Below are 21,823 nucleotides of genomic sequence, written 5' to 3' on the forward strand. Positions count from 1 at the left end.
CTGAGACGAGCTCACTCATCAATCCCTGTTTTGCAGAAGACGAAACAGGCTCAGAGAAGTTAAATGATGCACCCAAGGTCTCAGCCAGTGAGAGAGAGACCTGAGATGTGGACCATGGTTCCAGACCCTGGTTCTTACCCCCTCCAGTCTTTCTCCTCTTCTTTAGCCAGAAGAGGCAGCAAGGGGGGCATGGGGGCAGGATGCATGTAGTCTGAAGTAGTAGATCGATAATACAATGAATTTTATGTTTGGAAAAACAAAAAAATCCTATTGTCTTTAAGATACAAACCAGAGAAAGCAAAGATCAGCAAAATCACCTTGGCTGAGGGGACATGAGAGTCTCTGTTCTACTCTCTGGTCCCTGAGGCACATTTACGATGACTTTCTAGTCCATCCTTGGCCTCCTTATAGCCCACAGCACGGGGCTTGTTGGTATCTCTTCTGTGTTCTCCTAAGCCCCCTCCTGCAGGTCTGCCCACCTCCCACATTCTAGCAGTTTCCTCTTCATCTCACCTACCACTGTGGGAGCCAAGGGGACCATCTTTTGCAAAAGGTCCCAGAGTTATTAAGTCCTATTTCCTTGGACGTTTTGTCTTCACCCACTGCCTCAGCCAATAACTTAGAATAAAGTTTATGAGCAACTGCCTACCAGAAGCAGGCAGGCGGGGAGTGACATGGTCAGGGTGACACAGGCATTTTAAAAAAGCCTGATTTTCCTCTTTTCCACAAATGAGGAAACTAATGGCATTGACACTCAGCCACAGGACCAGGGGTGATGGAAATGGTGGGGACTGGTCAACCTAATATCCCTAGAAGCAGGCGGCTGCTGCTCAACTCAGCCCAATGCTACCGGGTAGGCGTGCAAGCCCAGCGTGGCCCAATCTTCCAACTCAGCCCAGTGCTACCAGGTAGGTAATCAATCCCAGCATGGTCCAATCTTCCAACTTCCCGAGGGATGACAGAGCCCTATTTCTTTTTTCACATATTTCACATGAAACTTCCTGATTTCTGAATGTTGGTAACTAATTCTCCCCCACCTCTTTTCTTTTTAATATGATACATGAGTGGGCTGGACTTGGCCATGAGCTACACATTTATAACCTCTCGTGAGCCTTGTGGCACAGATGGCTGTACTCATCAGACGGCCCTTTGCTCCCCTCACTCCTAAGCCTCCCTGGCGGTTGGTAAGCCTGTGCCTTAGGCTCAGGCCAGTGGCCTGTGAGTGGAAGAGCCGCAGTAACTTCCAGGCCAGGGCAGTTCGGAGCTGGCTGTCTCCCCCCATTTCTCCTCCCCTGTGAGGCCCTGGCCCTGGAGGCCACCTGCTGCAGCCAGCACAGCAAGGCTACAAGATGGAGGCGGGTGAGAACTCGGGATCGGTAGCAGAGGCACCCAGCACCACCCGCCCTAGCGCATGCCTGGAGTGCAGGTCTTCATGACAAAACCCATGGTAGTAGTTCAGCATTTCCTGGTTTCCAAAGCACCTTAACTCTACTTTCCTTCTATGACTCTCAACCCAGTTAGAAAACAGGACAAGGCTTTTTTATTTCACAGGTGAGCAAACTGAGGCTCAGAAGGTACAACCGAACAGCCCCGAGGTGTGTGGCAAACAGGTGGTGGACTGGGATGCCAGCTCTGGACTCCTTGTCTAGCGCTCCTCCTAGCCCCCACCTCAGGAGCTGGCCTTTGCAACATGAGCCCCCTGGCATTCTCTGGGCCACCTGTGGCTTGTACAAGGACGACCCGCCCCTCCCCTGCCCGCGGCTAGCTGAAGATCCACCTCTTACTTTTCCTGTGGACTTGGTCCCCTTCCAGATGCAGAAGTAACAGATGGTCCAGCCTGCCAGCAGACACAAGGCCAGCTCCCAGCGAAGGTTCCCGATGTGCTCGATCCCATCTGAGATGGCCAGGACCCGGCGCCTGCGGAAGGGAGGGCAGAGAGTCACAGGGGTTGGAGACGGCCCACACTGACCCCACCATAGTGGTGCAGAGGGCAAGGACAGCCCACGCACTCATTCGCCCACCATTCACCAAGCGTCTTCTCTGAGCCAAACTCAGGGCCGGGTGTGGGAGCCTCAGGAAGGAGCAAGACTCACCCGCAGCCTTCATGGATTCACTCCATGGGGGATAGGATGCGGGTTAGCAGATGGTTTATGGAAACAGTATGGTAAGAGCTGCAATGGGAAGAAGCACAGGGACTTTGGGAAGACCGAGAAGTACCTAGCCCACCTCAGGGGTGCTGGAAGACGGCAGCACGGTCCATAAACATTCCAGGTCCCTCCCTCAGGGTAGATGACACAATGCTGCTGAACTCAACCGTGGCCAGAGGACTTGCTTTGGCCAGTGGCACACACTTTCCTTCAGACGGAGGCGTTCAGAGGCAGGCGGTGTGGTCTGCCATGTTCTCTTTGCCCTAGTGTTGCTCTCATAACAGAAGCAGGTGTCAAGGTGGACCTCTAGAGGCCCAAGTTCCTAAGTGAGTACATGAGCCCTCCTGCCACCCCACATGAGCAGGGTGGCTTTTTTTAAATGCCTGTGTCACCCTGACCATGTCACTCTCTGCTGCCGCCCCACGTGAGAGCTGCTGTGTGAGCAAGAAGCAAACTCTGTGGAAAGACAAATGCTGGATGATATCACTCTATGTGGAATCTAAAAAATACAACCAACTAGTGAATAAAACAAAAAAGAAGCCGGCTTACAGATACAGAGAACAAACTAGTGGCTACTGTGGGGAGAGGGAAGCGGGGAGGGGCAAGACAGGGGTAGGTTTTTTTTTTTTTTAAGGGGTTATTATGGGATTATATAAAGTCATGGGTGTGAAAATTTTGAAAATTGTAAAGTACTGTAGAATTTAAATAACCTTTCATTCAAAAAAAATAAAAAGCCACAAAAACAAAAAGAAACCCAACTCTGTTGCTTCAAGCTACTAAGATCTTTGTTACTGCAGCATAACCCAAACTCTCCTGACTGCCACAGGTGTCAGAGAAAGCTTTCTGGAAGAAATGATATTTGAGCCAGATTTTGAAGGATGATAGAGTTTAGCCAGGAGAAGGAGGGGGGTAAAGATTGTTTTAGGCCCAGGGACTAGCACAAGCAAAGGCCAGAAAATGGAGCATGGGATACTTGGGGAATGAGGAAGCCCAGAGACCAGAAGCGAAAAGCAGGACAGATAAACAGAGGAGGCATCCTTTGGAGGCTTGAATAGTGTGCCGAAGGGCAGGGGTGTCCCAGAGGGCCCAGGCCACAGGAGAGGGGGACCCTGGCTGCGCTGAGCCAACGTGACCAGCCGTGGCTCTCCCTCAGAACCCACCAGTCCTGCAGGGCTGACACAGGCCTGGCTCCTACAGCCCCGCCTGGGGTTTGTGTTTCTCTAAAGTCAGACTCGCCACGCTTCATATTGTGCAGAACCATGGCACCAACACAAACCCCCTCCACACTCGCTCCACGAACCCCGTGCCGGCTGCCAAGCCACCCCCACCGGACCACGCCAGTCGCCTGGGCGCTCTGGGAACGTCCTTTGAGAAAGCAGCTCCCATCCCACTAAGCATGAAAGCCTCCCTCAGTGTCTGTCTCCCTGGGAATCCACTCGGGGCCTGATTTTGCATTAATTACTCAATGACACCAATTAGCGCTGGTCTGCAGGCTCCCTCCAGCCCCAGCCCCTGTCGAAGAAATCAGGCAGGCCCCCAAATAAAATTGGGCTGTGTGCAGTCGGGGATTTACTCGAAAGGAAGCCAGCTCTCACACCTATAGGCAGAAGGGGGAACATCTACTAAATATACATTTATTGAGCATGTACTAGGTACCAGGCACTATATTAATACTGAGGATAAAAAGGCACGTGTGGTATGGTCCTTGCCCTGTACTGGGATAAGTTGGGCAAAAAAAAGTCCAAGTTATCTGAGAAAGAAAGGAGACAGCTGCTTAGCTATAACGGTTACTTCATTTGCTTCTTATGTCTTAGCAGTCTTTGGTTTTAATTTGTTTTAAAACGACAGGCTGTATTAAAGGAAACCTTTAACAGTATCTATCATTAAAACAGAGCAGCAGGACCCAGAGCATGGTCCTTGTGGGGTGCTTGCCAAAAATACAAAAATTCAGGTCTTCCCTGGTGGCACAGTGGTTGAGAGTCCACTTGCTGATGCAAGGGACACGGGTTCATGCCCCAGTCCGGGAAGATCCCACATGCCGCAGAGCGGCTGGGCCCGTGAGCCATGGCCGCTGAGCCTGCGCATCCGGAGCCTGTGCTCCGCAACAGGAGAGGCCACAACAGTGAGAGGCAAAAAAAAAAAAAAAAAAAAAATTCCTGTGGGCCCATCCTGGACCCACTGAGTCTGAATCCTTACAAAATGGTTCCCGGGAAGCTGCATTTTCCTATGTTTCCCGGAGGATTGCTCATGCACAGCAAGGCTTGAGCAGCACCGCAGAAGGAGAATTTCCTGGTGTTGGAGGAATGATGTACAGACTCCAAGGGTTTTGTTTTGTTTGTTTGTTTCTGACAGGACATGGACAGGGAGTTAGGGATCCTCTGAGAGGGTACTGAAGGGATGTACTTTCTCCCCAGAGAAATACCCTGATGTGCCCATTTACTCCCCAAATTCTGTAGGAACTTCAGGGTGCTCACAAACTCCCCTGTCTCCAGACTTAGAGCCGAGGACGCATAAGTACCACCTTACAAACTGCCCCCCGAAGCTTCCCAAACACCCATCAGGTGGCGAATGGGAAAGGACAACCCAGAGCAGGAAAGAAAGCGGCTATGGCAGACGGAAATGCCCAGGGTACCCTCTGTGCCTGTCACTGCAGCCTCGAAATCTCCATTAAAGAAACACTGAGACAGGTCTAGCAGGGCTGCATGCACACCCATGCCCTCCTGCTGATGTTGGTGTTTCTTGAACAGAGAATCTGAAAACTGGAAACGGCACAGGGACAGAGGAAGAAAGAAGGGGGCAGACCCGCCAGGAGAGAGCTGGTGCAGGCCCCCCTCTTCCACATTTTCGATGCTGCAAACTTTTGAGTCATGCAGCTGGCTTCGGCGCCCTCTCGCTTAATTGAACAATCTAATTCCCAAAATGGGAAGCAGATTACTAAAAGCTATGCAGGATGAATTGCTCTTTTGTTCCACCAGACATTATTTGAAAACATCCTCAAACTATTTTCTTTAGGTTTTACCAGCACTGACTCTAACTAGCAAGGGACATTGAGTTTCTAAAGAAAGGAGGCTCAGGGACCAGGTTCTCAGCCTGCAGGACTGCGGGGTTGTTTTCAAATCTACAAGGGCAGCCTTTGAGAGCATGGGGGCTGGGACACTCAACTCTGGAGACTTGGAGAAAGCACAGCTCTTCCTGGGAAAAAACTTTCTTAATGACCCTCCCCCGTGAAGCGCCGGGACAGAAGAAAGGTCTGAATAAGGAAGAGTCTGCTGCCAACACCCTGGCAAAAAAGGACCCAGGAACAGACCTCCCGACACTGTTCAGGGGGCGGGAAATGTGGAAGACTGGATGGGGCCCTTCTGAGTAATATTGTGCACCTACAACGAGCCAGGCATGAAAGCAGGTTCTTCATGAAGCATTTTTTTCAGGCCATAAGACTATTTCTGGAGATGTCCACCCAGCACTTGGAGGTGTAATGCCTCTGCTTCTCCAGCCCTGGGCACACACAGAGATGGCTGGGCTCAAAAGCCAGCTCTGCTCCTGACAAGCTGTGTGACCCTGGGGAAGGGACATCCCCTCCTTTCCATAGGTTTTCAAGCAGGAACTCATCTCACCCTCCCAACAATCGAGGTAGACGTAATTGTTATCATCATTTCAAAGATGGGGAAACCGAGGTGCCAGGCGGTTAGGTAACTTGCCCAAAGTCATGCCGAGAGCAAGTGACGGGCGGGATCCTGGCTCCAGGGCCCCGACTTTCAGCTGCAGTGCTAGCTCCTAGACTCCCCCATGACACTAAAAACACCCCTTCCTTCCTTCATCACAAATTAAAGCCATGTTGAATGAACCCCCCAAAGCTACCTCACGTGACTTTGTGCGCTGGGCAAAAGTAGTACACAGCACGCATCCTTCACGCATTTATTAATTTATTCAAGTGATACTTATTAAGGTGTTTTCAGTGTGTCAGGTACTGTGCTACACTTGGGGTCCTTCAAGAGCTCCTGGTCCACAGGGGAAGACAGACAAGTGAACAGAGCAGAGTGTGGAGAGGGTCAGGACAGGGAAAAGCAGGGGACCCTCACTGCAGATCTGGCCAGTATCCGGACGTGGGAGTGGGGCTGTGGAGGCCCTGGAGGGTCAACAAAGAAGAGGGAGGCATTTGGGGCAGAAAGTCCACCAAAGGCAAAAGCCAGGAGGCTGGAACAAGGGTTCGGGAAGGAAAGACAAGGGCTCAATGTGCAGCAGGAAGCGGGGTAAGAAGTGGGGGCAAGGATGAGGCTGGAGTGATGAGCAAGAGCCAGACTCTGAGCCTTGCTGAGGAGCTGGGGCTTCATCCTGAGGGTGATGGAAGCCGAGAAGAATCTTAAAAAAGGGGAAGACTCCATCAGATGCATGTTTCCAAAAGCTCTCTTTGGCTGCACTGGAAAGATTGGATGGTAAGGGTGGAATGGAGCAAGGTGCCCAGTGTGGAGACTTTTGCCTTAATTTGGACAATAAAGAGGGAGGGGCTGGACTAAGGTAGGGAAATGGCCCTGGAGGGGAACAGATGGGCTGGGGAGCAGCAAGGGTGCAAGGTGGCTGCCTGGAGGTGGCAGGTAGCAGGGAAGTTGGAGGTCCAGACTGACGCCATGTTTGTACCTTCATGGGTGGGGGTCATTAGCTGAGCAGGAATGAATTGTCAATCGGGGTAGAGGAGGAGGAGGAGGTGGAGAGTCCATCTTTTAGATAAGGTGATTTTGAGATGCTTGTGGAACACCCAGTCGGCTGCAAGGCCCAGAGGCAGCTGGGTGTCTGGGTATAAAGCTCACAATAGAGATGCAGGGAGGAGATTCAGACCTGAGCCCTTGGCCATCAAGTGTCCTGGGAGAGCTGGAGAAATGGGAGGGAGAGGGCTGGCCACACAGCCCCCAGAACCCCATCATTTACAGGGCAGATGGAGGCTGGGAGGAGTCCTTTGAGGAGACAGAGAAGGGTTAGGCATCCCTGAAGAAGGTGGCATCCCCAGAGGCAGAGGGAGAGGGCGTTCCAGCAGGGGAAGCAAACCATCTGCCAAGTGCCTCCAAGCAGCCTGGTGAGAGGGAGAGCGTTGTGGGATTCGGGGCCAGAGTGGCAGGTGAAGCAAGGATTGCTGCTCAGCCCTGGCGGGGAAGACTTCAGACAGCAGCACACAGGGAGCAGAGGGCAAGTGAGACCTGGTGAGGCGGCTATTTGGGGAAGTTGCTCTGATGAGAATGCGAGCTAGGAGTTCTTGGCCACAGGGCACCAGAGCTGTCTTACCTACATTCGTTTTATTTTCAGGTTGGCATGACTGGGATACTTAATGGGAAAGAGCCAGGAGGGAGGGGAAGCTTCAAATGCAGGAGGGAATGGGGGGCGAGGGAGGAAAGAAGCAGGTAGAAGTCTCTGAGACGGGCAGCAGGGCAGGAATCCATGGGTGGAGACGTCATTTCTACAGGAAGAAGAGGGAAAGAATTGGGAATCCAAGAGGTGAGTTGAAAAGCAAACTATCCTCATTAAGAGACTCTCAGAGTAAGGAACAAGAAGGAGCTGGTAGCAGAGGGGACTGTGGCAGGCGCCACCCAAGAGCCCTCACATCTCACTGCATTCAGTCCTCACACCAACATAACTACCATGAGGGCATTCTTATACCCATTCTACAGGTGGGGAAACTGAGGTCCAGAATGGTGAAGCAACGGGCCCAGATTGGGACCTGAAACCAGGTTCTTCTGAGGGCCACACATCCTTCTGTCTCGGCAGAAGCTGACCCCAGAGAGAGGATGCCTCCCGCTCGAGGCTTCTGCTATGTCCTCTGCAGTCTGCGGGAAGTGGCTGGAATCCGATCCTGCAACACCCTCACTGTCCTCTCTGTGTCTCACATACACAGAGGTGCTGAGTCCAGAGGGAAGGCAACAGCCTCATACCTGGCACTTCCCTTCCAAACACTAGCTTCCAGAGCCGAGAGTGGTTTGACCAGAGAAAGCAGAGATGGAGTAGACCCTTCTCACCCACCACCGCAGAGGGCCTGGGAGGGGTGCTGTGGGAACAGGTCCCAAGCCGATCGGGGAGGCCTCATCTTAATGTCCAGCATGGAGCCGGCAAACGCATCACCTTTCTTTAACCTGCCATGGAGGGGAGCACCGCCAGGGATGCAGAGACCGCCCTAAAAGCTGGCACTGAGGGACTGCGCTATAAATAGCCTTGCTCAGTCCTCCTTTCTGGTCTCCCAAAGCAACAAACAAACAAAAGACAACCCATCACCCAAACAAATGTGCCTTCCCTGCCCCCTCCATAATCCCTCCACCTTCGGGGTCCTGCTCTCACTTCCCCGGACCAGTGCAGGCCCCCAACTCTCCCCGTGTATGGGGTCTGCTCCTGCAGAGCCCTCGGCCGAGGCCCTAAACTGAGCTGGGGACTCAGGGCAAGGGCCCTCCTAGACCTCTGCATCACGCATTCACTCAGGAGAGTCACTGGATGCTACCTGCATGTTGCTGAGGGCCCTAAGAGCAGGGCCTGCAGTGATGAGGAAGGCAGGTGAGTCCTGCCCTCAGGGAGGAGAAAGGTGATGACAAGGTCAGTGACAGTTTGCACTTCCTTCATGCTTACTGAGGCCAGTACAACCATGATTCCGACTTTACTGATGGGAAAACTGTAGTTTAGGGCAACAACGTGCCCAGAAAGGCAGAGGCAGAACCTGAAGCCACATCTATCCAACTTCAGAGACAGCGCTCGGACCCATGGCCCCATCCTGGGGAAGATGGACTAGAAATGTGTCACCCAGGGAAGACAACTAGGCAACGAAGCTGGTCTGTGGGGCCTGGAGCTCCCATGCCGACTTCTTCTATCACTGCAGAAATCCTCCTCCCAGGTCGCGAGGAAGTCCCCTCCAGTCCCCTCCACTTTCCAGGATTCATTCCACGGTTCTCTCTGCCAAGAATGTCCCTCTAAATTCTCACATGCCTTAAAAATTCTGCCTGTCCTTCAAACACCAGCTCAAATAATACAAAGGCTCACCAAGTGCTTCCTTGGTCCCCACCTGTACCCTGAGGATGGGTCCCTCCTTCCCCCTGAAGGTGCAGTGAGCATATACACGCACCAGGCACTCCTAGGTCAGGGGTCAACTAACTGTTTCTGTAAAAGGCCAGATAGTACAGATTTAGGTTTCGCAAGGCATATGGTCTCTGTCCCAACTTTTCAACTCTATCTTTGCAGTGTGAAAGCAGCCAGAGACAATATGTAAATGAACACTATGGCTGTCTTCCAATAAAACTTTATTTACAAAAACAGGCAGCAGATGGGATTTGGCCCATAGTTTCCTGACCTCTGTCCTAGGCTAATGCTTCCCAAAGAACACTAATCCTTTAAGACACCCTGAGGTCACACTGGGACCTCACTGAGAAATGGCTGCACATTATAGCCCTCCTTAGAGAGTCCCAATGCTCATTAGACTATTAAAGGCTCTGAGAAGTCCTGCAATAAAGACATCTCTATAGCTCTGTCTAACCCAATGTTTCCCAATCTTTTTTAGAACTATTCCCCATTAAAGTGAAAATTAAAACCACAATGAGATACCACTTCACACCCACTAGGGTGCACCCAAGAGGACGGCTGTAATCAAAAAGACAGAAAATAATAAGTGTCCTCAAGAATACAGAGAAATGGAACCCTCATATATTTCTGGTACGAATATAAAACGTTCTAGCCACATTGGAAAAGTCTGGCTGTTTGTTAAAAATTTAAACATAAAACTCAGCCATTCCACTCCTAGGTTATTCAAAAATAGCCAAAACCTGAAAACCACCCAAATGTCCATCAACCAATAGACAAATTGTGTTCTCTCCATACAATGGAATATTATTCAGCCACAAAAAGGAATAAAGCAGTGATACATTCTAGAATATGGATGAACCCTGGAAACATTATGCTAAGTTTAATGAGGACAGTGACAAAGACCACACATTGTATGATTCCACAGAATATGCAATGTCCAGACTACACAAATCCACAGAAACAGATAGAAGGTGAATGGCTGCCTGGCAGTGAGAGTGAGATTAACTATAAATGGCATGGGAGATCTTGCTATAGGGCCATGGAAATAGTCCAGACCTATCTTGCAGTGACAATTTCACACTTGGCAAGTTTGCTCGGAAGTCACCTACTTGCACACCTCAACAGCGTGCAGTTTATGGCGTGTAAATTATACCACAAAGCTATTAAAAAGCTGTTAAGAAGGAAGTGCCCCGGGCTTCCCTGATGGCGCAGTGGTTGAGAGTCCGCCTGCCGATGCAGGGGACACGGGTTCGTGCCCCGGTCCGGGAAGATCCCACATGCCGTGGAGCGGTTGGGCCCGTGAGCCATGGCCGCTGAGCCTGCGTGTCCGGAGCCTGTGCTCCGCGACGGAGAGGCCACAACAGTGAGAGGGCCGCATGCAGCAAGAAAAAAAAAAAGAAGTAAGTGCCCCACCACGTTTCTGCCTTTCCAAAGCAATACCTCCTAACTTTGTACAGAACACACTTTGGCACAGAGCACTGGGCAGTCTCGCATATGTTATCTTGTTTTACACCCACTGCCCAGAGCAGACTGAGGCTCCAAGTAGATATGGACCTTGCCATAGATCACAAACGGGAAAGTGGCAGAGCCTGGCCTTGCACACCAGTCTCCTGACCCCAAGTTCAATGCCTGTTCTGGTCCTGCATGGCTGGAGGGTAAGATCCAGCAAGATAGGAAGCAGTAAGGAGAGGTGTCTATAAGTAGGGATCTCACGCCACAGAAAGGGCCTCACTGCTCTGTGGCTGGAATCCCAGTGCCCTCAGGTTCCTGGCCTTCTCCTCCTTACCAGGACTCAGCACAGCCTTCCCAGACCCCCGGGTTCCCCTGGTACAGCAGCTCTGCGTTATGAGTGGTCAAAAGCTCGGGGAGGGTCTGACACCTGGCGGGGTCGGCCCCTCCAAGACACTCTGTGTTAAGCCTGGCAGAGAACCACTGTCTGTGACAGAGGGGCTGTGGGCAGGAGAGGCACACGTGACATCAGGAAAAGCCCTGGACGAGAGATCCAGAGCGGGAGCGGGCATCTGCCCCCAGGTCCAGGGTATCCCACCAGGAGGCCTCTGTTTTTTGAATGACACCTCATCCACCTGAGCTGTGCGGTGGGGGAGTGGGGACAGGCTGAGAAAGGGCAAGATGCAGAGGTGAGAGGAGCCATCATCGACTGGTTACTGCCCTTCTGGTTACTGCCCCCCTGCTTCCGTCACTTTATGCTGACTGCACCTGGAAGGGTGGTGAGGTGCACCCATTTGCCAGGGAAGAAACTGAGGTTTAGAATCATCTGCCCAGGGCCCCCATGAGTGAGTGGGAGAGTCAGGTCCCAGCTCTGGTGCTTCTTCCTCATCTTAGAGGTCTTCCAGGGAAAGCATGGAGCAGTGTGTGTGTGTGTGTGTAAATCTGGAGAGTTTCAAACACTTTCTCCTGGTTTTATCAGAAGTAATAAGGAATCAAGATAACACACTAAAATTTGGGAACAACCCCTTCTGAGTTACTCTCTGCCTGAGCCTGAATTCAAGTCATTCATTAACCTCTTGTGCCACCAGCTGCAGGGCCACAACCTACTCCAGGAGGCCAGCATCAATTTCCATGTGTCATCACAGCAGATCAGAGTCTGCTTGCCTCACACTCAACGCCTGGCTCAGCTGGAAACCATGGTATTCTGTTAAAAGCAAGGTTCAAGTCATTTCCTAAAGGTACCTCTTGAAATCCAACAAGACAAAAGCCAACAGGTTTTTTGTGTTTTGTTTGTGCCGGGCGCTGGACACAAGTCATTCCTCATTCGTTCCTCCCTCCCTCCACCAATTATACATCTCCATCTACAGCAAAACTCTCTCTTCAAGAACCTAGGGCCACAGGGCTGCAGAGAGAAGGGACACACCAGTTGGATTCTGCCCCGTGATAAAACAGGGAGCTGATGGCATTTCAGACACGGGCGGGAGGAGCATGTACGGACGGGTGGAGGGATGCAGGTGGGATCAGACAGGGCCAGCTCTCAGCCCAGCTCCAGCTCTTGCTAGCCAAGAGAGGCACTTTGGATAAGTCCCTTAACCTCTCCCTGCCTCAGAATCCCCTGAGTGAGATGGGAATCTGTTCAGTGATGCTGTACCATGTATCCCCTGGGTGAGTGGATTAAATGAAGCGATAGGCCTGGAGGGCCATGCTCAGGGCCAGGGTACACAGTAGCTGCTTAGCAACTAACTGCAACTTCCCTTCCTTTACTTCATCCGTCAGGATGTAAAAGGAACCTCAGTCAGAACTCTTGTGGTTCAGTAAATCACTGCTTCCCATTACTCGGTGTAAGACATCCACTATTTATGAAAACAAATACCCTCGTAGCTGATTTTATATACAAGTATCTTTAATGATCAAGATTGGATAATAATAGGAGTTCTATAAAAGGGAGCTGATCTAAGAGATGAATTACGTTTCTGAACCTGGGAACTTATACTCTTCAACAGACAGGGCAAAAGCAAAGTAAGAGGACACAACTCCACGAGGTTAAAAAACATTCATTCATTCAATCTTCCATCCATGTGTTTGAATAAATATTTTTTGAGCACTTAGAATGTGCTGGCAGGACAACAGGGAACAAAAGAGGACAGTCCTTGCTGGCATAGGGCTTATAGTCAAATGGAGGGAGAGAGAGACAATAAACTAGTAAAAAAGACACAAGGATTTCAGATAAGTCCTATGCAGACAATAAAACAGACAGATGGGGTTGAGAGGGACTGGGGTGCCAATTCAGCTGATAAGTGGAAGCAACAGGATGGGCAGAGAGGGCTTCCCAAATGACACGTGAATTAAGACTCAATGATAAGAACGAGCCAGACACACAAGGACTTGGTGAGGAAACTTCTAAGCAAAGGGACTCTTCTATGCACAAGCTGGACACCGAGCCTAGGACAAGCCCAGGACATAGGAAAGACAGAAAGAAGGCCGGTGTGGAGGAGGGCAGAGGGGAAGATGAAAGAAGCAGGGGCGGCCCTGGGCCCACAGCAAGAACTAGAGTTTCACTTCAGCAACGTGGAGCCCAAATTTTGTGTCCAAATTAAAATCAGTTCAAGTGGCCACATGATTTAGAAATAAACATTTTTTTTAAACCTCCTCCAGGAAAGATAAACCAGAAAGACAAGACTGCATCCTTCTGAATAAAGATAGAGAACTGAATACCCTTAGAGCTTAATGCAGGCTCAGCACACAATATGCTCTCGATAAATGTGTGCTGAATGGATGCCACGCAAAAGCGATTTCAACTGTATACATGGCGAGCATGCAGTTGCTTGCAAAACCCTGGACGAGAGGGATGAGAGGACCGAGAAAGGGAAGTGAAAATAGACCAAAGCCCATCTGATGCTACAATGCCGGTTACACTCTTATAGCACTCAATCCCTCCAGAGGACGCAGGCTCAAAATGTAGAACCGCAAACATATTGAGATAAACTCACGGGTGCCAGATGCATAATGAGTTACTAAGGGAAACCAGGGTGGCCTGATTTTGAAATCTGACATGAGGAAGACAAGCCATCCCTGCCCCACAGGCCCCCTGCCTGAGCTAGAACCCAGGACTGACCCAGAGCCTGAGCTGAGCCAGTGAGAACAGCTTTCCTGAAAAGGAAAATGAACTTTCAAGATGCCAGATGCCCAAGGTCAGGGTAAAGCCATGGGCAGCCCTGCGCAGGGAAACAGCACCTTGTAACTGACTTTATGGGAATCTACGGGCTTGTCTCTCCTCCGCTTCTAGAGGGCTAGAACCACGTCTCACACTCCCACCACTCCCAATTACACCAAGCGTCCTTCTTATGTGCACCAGGAGCTCAGACATTTGTTGAATGAATGAACAAGCACACAACTGAGGCAGTCCATTCTGACCAAGCAACGTGGCCCTGAATAAGGTCCCTGGAGTTAGAGGCAGTGAGAGCAAGACAATAAGAGCACACTATAGATGGGAACCAGCCACACAAGGAAACAGCAAAGAGAACTAGGAAAGAAACAGTTTTAAGGACACTTGATCCAATACTTGAAGGGCTGTCACATGGGAAAGGAATTAGGCACGTGCTATCCAAAGCCCCAGAAGCCAAACTATGACTGAATTCAAGGAAGAACTTTCTCCTAGCAGAGCGTTTGCCAGGCTGTGTTTAGTGGAATGCTAGCATTCCGGGGTGGGGGATGGGTGGGGGATGAGGGGAAAGAGTCCAAATGATTGCACAGGAAAATATGTTTGGGAATTTGAGTTAATCAAAGGTAATGGATATTCTTACTGAAGGGCATGGCTTTCAGCCCTTCTCAAATTTATGTGGCTCCAAATAGCTTTTCATAGGATGCTACAAACATCTCATAGAGTCTCTACATTCCAAGTTAAGCTCTGAGGAGAAGATGAATTAGAGCTGTCTGATAAAAACACCTTACGAAGGAAGGAGTGTCACACCAGCATTTGAGTACTTTTAGGATGCAGAATTCAACATTGCATAGATGATACAAATGCAATCAGAGTAGAAAACTAGAACGATGGGTTCATTCTCACATTGACTTTCATTTTGAATGACCAAGTAGCAGACAAAAGGCCCAGTTACAAGTGAGGACACAGACTCGCTGTCCCCTCCCACCACTTGGTGTCCAAATGAGTGGGTGACATGGATATGACAAAGGGATCCTCAAAGCCGTCAGTGCTGTTCTGGGGAGCTTAGGGACAGGATGAGTTCTTGCCAGAGCCCACTTTGACTCTCCTCATGTAGTATTTTCTAGAAAATATTGCCTGCCACCTTCCTCCCATGTACCTGTACATTCTGTAAATATTCACTGGGGGCCTTCCATAGACCGGCAGTAGTGAGCAAAACCAGAAAAGGTACTGCTTCATGACTGCCTCCTGGGGAATTCAGACAATAAACAAACATATTGCACAAATAATAATTTAATCAAGGTTTTCCATACATGTTACAAAGGAAATGAATGGTACAAAGCAACGTAAGTTACGCAGAGAACTTATGCAGTGTAGGATTTGAGGTTGCGTTCCCTAAGGGAGCACAGAGACCATGTTTTGCAGACACTCAAATGTGCAGGCCCTAAACACTCCACTGGAAAACCATAGCCCAGTGAGGCTGGAAAAGGTCACACAGCACCTCCTCCCGCCCCCCCAAGAGCAGCCTCTGCTCTAGCATAATGTCATATGGATGCTTTATTTGGGACTAAGACTCGGTAGGTCTGGAGAGAGCTAGAGAGTTTGCATTTCTAACCAGGTGATTCCAATGCTGCTTCTCTGACAACCACATCAGGCAGCACTACTTCATCAGGCATTTTAAAAGACCTAAATAGGGGCTTCCTTGGTGGTGCAGTGGTTGAGAGTCTGCCTGACAATGCAGGGGACACGGGTTCATGCCCCAGTCCGGGAAGATCCCACATGCCACGGAGTGGCTAGGCCCGTGAGCCATGGTCGCTGAGCCTGCGCGTCCGGAGCCTGTGCTCCGCAATGAGTGAGAGGCCCGCACACCGCAAAAAAAAAAAAAAAGACCTAAATAAATGGAGGGCTATACCATGTTCATAGACAGAGAGACTGAATCACAAAGATATCAGTTTTCCTCAAATTAACCTATAAGTTCAATATTCTCCCAACCAAAATCCTCACAGAGCTGTTCTGTTCTTTATTATTGTTTTTTAACTTGACAAGCTGATTCTAAAATTCATTTGGAAGACTAAAACAATTTTGGAAAAGAGCAAAGTGAGGGACTTGCCTTATGAGGTCAAGGCTTAAAATTAAACTATAGGTATAGTATTGACACACAGTTAGCAAAAGAGATGAGCAGAACAGAGAGCCCTAAACAGACATGTGCTTGTAGGAAAACTTTATATGGAAGATGGCATTACAAATCAGTAGGGATGGGATGAACAATTCAGCAAATACATACATACATACATACATATATATATATATATATATGGCTGGATTCCTACCTTGTACCATATACAAAAAGAAAATTCCAGGTAGATTATATTCCTGAATGTGAAAAAACAAAACTTTAAAACTCTTAAAAGAAACCCGCCCCCCCCAAAAAAAGAAAATCCAGAAAAAAATTTTTTTTACAACTTTAGGGTAGGGAACTATATCTTAAATAAGACACCAAGTGTGCACACCAAAAAGAAAACTATTGGCAAATTTGAATTAAATACAATTTATGCCATACATAAACAAGAAAGAAAAGCCACACACTAAGAAAAGCTATTTGCAGCATGGGTACTAAAACCTACAAAGTATCAAGAACTCCTACCTATGAGAAAAGAGAAAAAGATATGAGCAGGAAGTTAATGGATGAGGAAACCCAAATGGAGCAAAAAAACCATGAAAAGATGCTCAACTTCATAAAGTTATTAGAGAAATGCAAATTTAAAACAGTGGGATACAATTTCATACCCATTACACTGGCAGAACTTAAAAACTCTGACCAGAACAAGTGCCTAGGTCTAGAATGGGGAGCAGTAGAAATTCTCGTTCTACTCTTGTTTGGAGAGTAAACTAGAACAATTCCTTTAAAAGGCAATTTTTTTTTTTTTTTTTTTTTTTTTGCCGTACGTGGGCCTCTCACTGTTGTGGCCTCTCCCGTTGCGGAGCACAGGCTCCGGACGCACAGGCCCAGCGGCCATGGCTCACGGGCCCAGCCGCTCCGCGGCACACGGGATCCTCCCAGACCGGGGCACGAACCCGCATCCCCTGCATCGGCAGGCGGACTCTCAACCACTGCCCCACCAGGGAGGCCCTAAAAGGCAATTTGACATAACCTGATAAAACTGACAGTGCATGAACCCTACCTCCCAGTAATTCCACTCTTAGGTATATGGCCTAGAAAACTTCATTTGTGCAGAGAAGCACAAACAAGACATTCACTCAGCATGCTTAATCATAGAGGGAAATACGAGACAGTCTAAATGCCCATCAAGAGGAGCCAGGTAAACACAATGTAGACTCTTTATATATGGAAATACTATACAGCAGGAACAGAATGAATGAACCAAAGCTACATGTATCAATATGGAGACCATCTCAAAACCAATATTGAGCAAAGAAACAAAGCTATAAGAAAAAAGTGAGTAATGGATACCATTAATATAAAATTTTAAAACATTCAAGAAAGACTTAGCTATTATTTGGGAGATATACATAATATGAATATATGTGTATATATGCACATGTGTGTATGTATAGAGGGAAGTATTTTATTTATATTAATATTTATATAAATAAGTTATATTTATAATTATAAACTCATGTTCTTTACATTCATTTTATAGAATGATAAATCTAAATTCAGCATAATGACCTCTAGAGAGGGAAGGAGAAGAATGGTATCTGGGAATAGAATAAAAATCACTCATAAAACCACTGTCCCTCTACATTATCATTAAAGTAGGGGAGGGTCTTCAATGAAGCCAGACCTTTCCAGATTAGAAAGCCTTTAGCCACCCTTCAACCCACAGAGGAAACTTCTCTTCAATTCCGGGGGCACTGCACAATTCTGCACATTCACAATGTAAATCATGCCCTCTAGGGTTGTGCAGTGAACAACTTATACAACCGTACATGGCAGTTCTCGTAACTCCAGGGCCACAGACCCCTTTGGAATACTGATGAAAAATGCCCACCCACACAACTACTGCCTATAACGTCTGTGGATTCAGGCACCTTCCCAACAACCATCAGCAGCCCTACATTGGTCAAACTCTTCCAGGAACAAGGGCTTACAACCTTCAGAAGTACTTGCAGACAACTCTGTGAGACTAAAGCTCTTCCTAAGTACGTTGAAAACCTGCCTCTTTACAACCTCTACCCATTAATGTTGATGTACTTCCTTTCCGCATGACATTGCTGCTACTGAGAGAAAGCTAACCTGTCCCCCCAGAGACTTCTGTTTTCCAGGCTAAATACATTCTTGACTTAGTTTATTGCAAACATGCCAAATCTTCTCTTTTGTTAAAAATGAATTTTTAAACTGCCCATCATTTTACCAAGCACTTCTTGTCCCAGTAACTAAATAGGCATGCTGACATGTCATCAAAGAACAAGAAAGCATTTCTCTCAGCTGCCCCTTTGGGAAACCTCTCAAGATCTCCATTCTGGCTTCCAAAGCAGCCAGATGCCCACAGAAGCCAGGAAGTACAAGGCTGGAGGCAGGGTCAGGCTTTTTCCAAGGGTGGGGGCACCGTTAACTGAGCAGCACCAGGACAGAGCCCCCCACCGGGCCAAAGGAGACAAGGTGTTTCCACTTACTCCCAAAACTCCATGACGGGAGAGGTGGCATTCTGTAGGGACACGTGGCTGTGGTTGGTTGTGTTCAGTTTCTGGAACTCCACGCAGTTCTCTACAGTGGAAACAAGACAAGAAACACAGGAAAATTACCCTCCGTGAGGGCTGGATCTTGGAAAACCTTCAGGGCCAATGGTGCAACCAAGAGGTTTCACCCAGCCACTCCAGGTAAACATGCCTCAGAGAGCACTGTGGGAAAAATCAATCACGTACAAACAGTTTAAGAGGGAGGCTTGGCTTGATTCAAACAGGAGGAGAAGTTTGGCGGGCAGGGTACCTCCTCTCTCCTATTCCCACGAACATGGCCTTTCCAATTCTTTCCTCTGGCCTGATTCTTGAATCTTTCACCTTTTCCACTTCCCTGCCTAAGGCCTGTCCATAGCATTTACCTGTTCTGCTCAGTGGCCCCGGCAGGAACAAGGGGGCTAAAGGGGGGCGTCAGCCATGGTGTCCCTGGGCCAGTAATGCAGGTGAGACTCAGTTTTTCTTCATGGAAGAAGAGGCTAATGTCACAGCTGCCTCATAAAGACCTGATGACTGGATGAAATAACATCCAAATGTGTAAAGAATCCCTAATTCCTTCATCATTCCCTCAATCCAGGAAAGGATTTATTGAATATCTCTTCTCATTTCATGAAACTTGATGACCAAGAGAGATTTGAATCTCAAGTTAAAAACATCTGAGTGTTCATCCTTTAAGGCCCAGGTCAGCCCATTAACCTCTCCTCCAAGAAGCCTTCCATGATCACCATCTCCTGAATTCTAAGAAAGTTAGAATTTAAAGGTCCTCCAAGGAACCTCCTTCTCCACGCCCTTTATTTTGAAGAGGAATCAGGGTTCAGAAGTAGTCAAGGGACCCCACCCACACCCATTCCCCCCTCACAAGTCACCAGGCAGTTAGGGGAAGAAAACGGGATCAACTCCAGCCAAGGCTCCACCTCCTTTGCCATGGTTATCGCCTGGTTCTGTCTGCCACCATGGGATCTGGGTTTCCTTCCTGCACCTCCCTGTTCACAGAGCTACCTCAGTCACCAGACTGTGAGCTCCCAGACGACAGGGCCTCCTGCACCCATGCGCTTCCAAGCCCATGCACCCAGCACAGTGGCCAGCACGGAGCCCGTATTTAGCCTCACTCTGGCCCTTCGCTCTCCTCATGTGTGCATGAGCCCTCCAACTCCATCTATAATCTCCAGAACAGGAAGCCTTCCTATATGTGATGTTTCACACAAGTGTTCACACGCCTTCAGAGAAAAGGGAATGCAATCAGTGGAAGAAAGCTTTGCAGCCCACTGGGGAAAAGTTCCCCAAGTGTCTGCCCCCTTCCCACTTCTCTGGGCAACTGCTAACCATATTAGGAAAGGAGATGGTCTGTGGGGTCCACAGACAGTCCTAAGAGAAGTCTGGGAACCTAATATTATAGGCAAAATGCCTGAATGTACACTTGTGCCTTTTTCTGGAGAGGAGCCCTTAGCTTTGATCAGATTCTCTAAAACAGTGTTTCTCAAAATTTTTTTCTACAGTAAAAAAATGTCTCAGACACCCAAGGTTGACATGGTATTTTTTATTAAAATGACATTTAATCTTTTACAAATAAGTAATGAATTATATAGTCTTTGTGATTATAGTATTCAAACACCTATAAACCCAGAATTTACAAGTTGAATACCAACTATACTATGGAACCAACACAATTCAAATTGATAGCATAAAATGGATGTGTATGATAATGCCATCTTGTGAAATTAAATCGATTTCCCAACAGAAAAACAGTACTGACAGGTAGGAGGCAGGGTCTATGGAATTAAGCTTGCGTATTTTTTTTTTTTTTTGCGGTACGCGGGCCTCTCACTGTTGTGGCCTCTCCCGTTGCGGAGCACAGGCTCCAGACGTGCAGGCTCCGCGGCCATGGCTCACGGACCCAGCTGCTCCGTGGCACGTGGGATCCTCCCGGACCGGGGCACAAACCCGTGTCCCCTGCATCGGCAGGCGGACTCTCAACCACTGCGCCACCACGGAAGCCCAAGCTTGCATATTTTTCCATGCACTATTTGAGATTCAATTCTACCACCATTTTTCTCCAGTCACAAATTTGCAAAACCTTCGTTCCTACAGTTTGTTGCATTCTTGGCTGGACTTAGCATCAATGACCATTTATGAATTAAATCTCTCTGCTCTTTTTCCCTTGGCCACCATCATCCTGTTCACCAAGAATGCACCTTAAATTGTAAACATGGACATAGTCAGGCACTGAGATCCCCCAACCATCCTCATTTATAAGGTGGCTATGCAGATGATCCAGAACATACACATATTTTTAGAGTATCCTCAAAATAAAGATGCACAATTAAATGATCATGGAGGACTCACAGCCCTCCAAGAATACGTCCTTGAATTTTAGTTTGATAAACCAGACCCCACAAAATGTGGTGGGTGGGGGGAAGCAAGGCAAAGTCATGCAGGGATAGAAGCTAGTTCACAGCGTTTTCTTGGTCTAATGCCCACTGTTGCTTCTGCTGGTGACCAACATCCTACCCAGTCTTACTGTGTCTCAGCTTTCAGGATGACTGGCCACTTCCAGGGACAACCTAACCACAGGTTACAACACAGATGGCGAATAGGTTAAAGCATGTGTGTTGATTCCAGTCAAAAGGTGGTGGCTGCCTAGACTACTGAGCAGAGTTCTGAGGCCAAGACTAGACTCAAAAGGAAAGCATTCTACAATCGACTAGTGATGTCTGTACTGAGCACAGCCTCCAAAGACAGGGATTGAGAAGTATTTGCCTTCCCTAGATTGTAAGATTCAATCCTGACAGGATGACAAATTGATAAGTAAACAGTATATTAGAATCCAAAGTAATGTAAAAAGTTACCCATTCAAGGCAGGAGGAGGGTGGTGAATTCAAGTATCTACCTGGGTAGCACAGGTAGAATAAATGAGCAATGTGAGCTGGGTGGGGACTGTGGCCAGCTTGAGGACAGAAGCTTCAAGCAAAGGCAACAGACGGTTCTCAGCTGCAGCCATTGCTGCCAAGTAAGAATGTGGGAATGTGGCTCTGGTTTTGCCAGATCTTTTTAATTTTTCAAGAGAAGCTGAAAATCTGGATTTTCATGTCAAGCCTTCTGATTTTTCAATTTTGACAACCAAATACATTTTTGAAATTCGCTGGTCACTGATCTAAAGCCTAACTGGCTGACAGGCCCCCTGTCTGCAACCCTTGATCTAGTCTAACCCCTTCATTTTACAGAGGAAAATCTGACACTCAGAGGCAGGGCTGCAATTGCAGCCCAAACCCCCGAATCTCAGTTTAGTACTTCTTCCTTGCATCCCTACTCTGTGCAGGAAGGGTTC

The 21,823-nt window shown here is 48.4% G+C and overlaps 1 protein-coding gene across 1 annotated transcript in view; it reads right to left on the bottom strand.

Moving 5' to 3' along the window:
- Positions 1 to 21,823, bottom strand: part of SLC6A11 (solute carrier family 6 member 11) — a 122,810-nt gene that overhangs the window by 97,192 nt on the left and 3,795 nt on the right. Inside the window, exons 4-5 of the mRNA XM_082639682.1 lie at positions 18,439 to 18,529; positions 1,785 to 1,917 (exon numbers count right to left, since the gene is read on the bottom strand). Of these exons, the coding sequence (XP_082495808.1) occupies positions 1,785 to 1,917; positions 18,439 to 18,529 (224 nt within the window). The remainder of the gene's footprint in view (positions 1 to 1,784; positions 1,918 to 18,438; positions 18,530 to 21,823) is intronic.

This window comes from Mesoplodon mirus (genome assembly GCF_964341445.2).
Source record: "Mesoplodon mirus genome assembly, chromosome: 12".
Lineage (NCBI taxonomy): Eukaryota > Metazoa > Chordata > Mammalia > Artiodactyla > Ziphiidae > Mesoplodon > Mesoplodon mirus.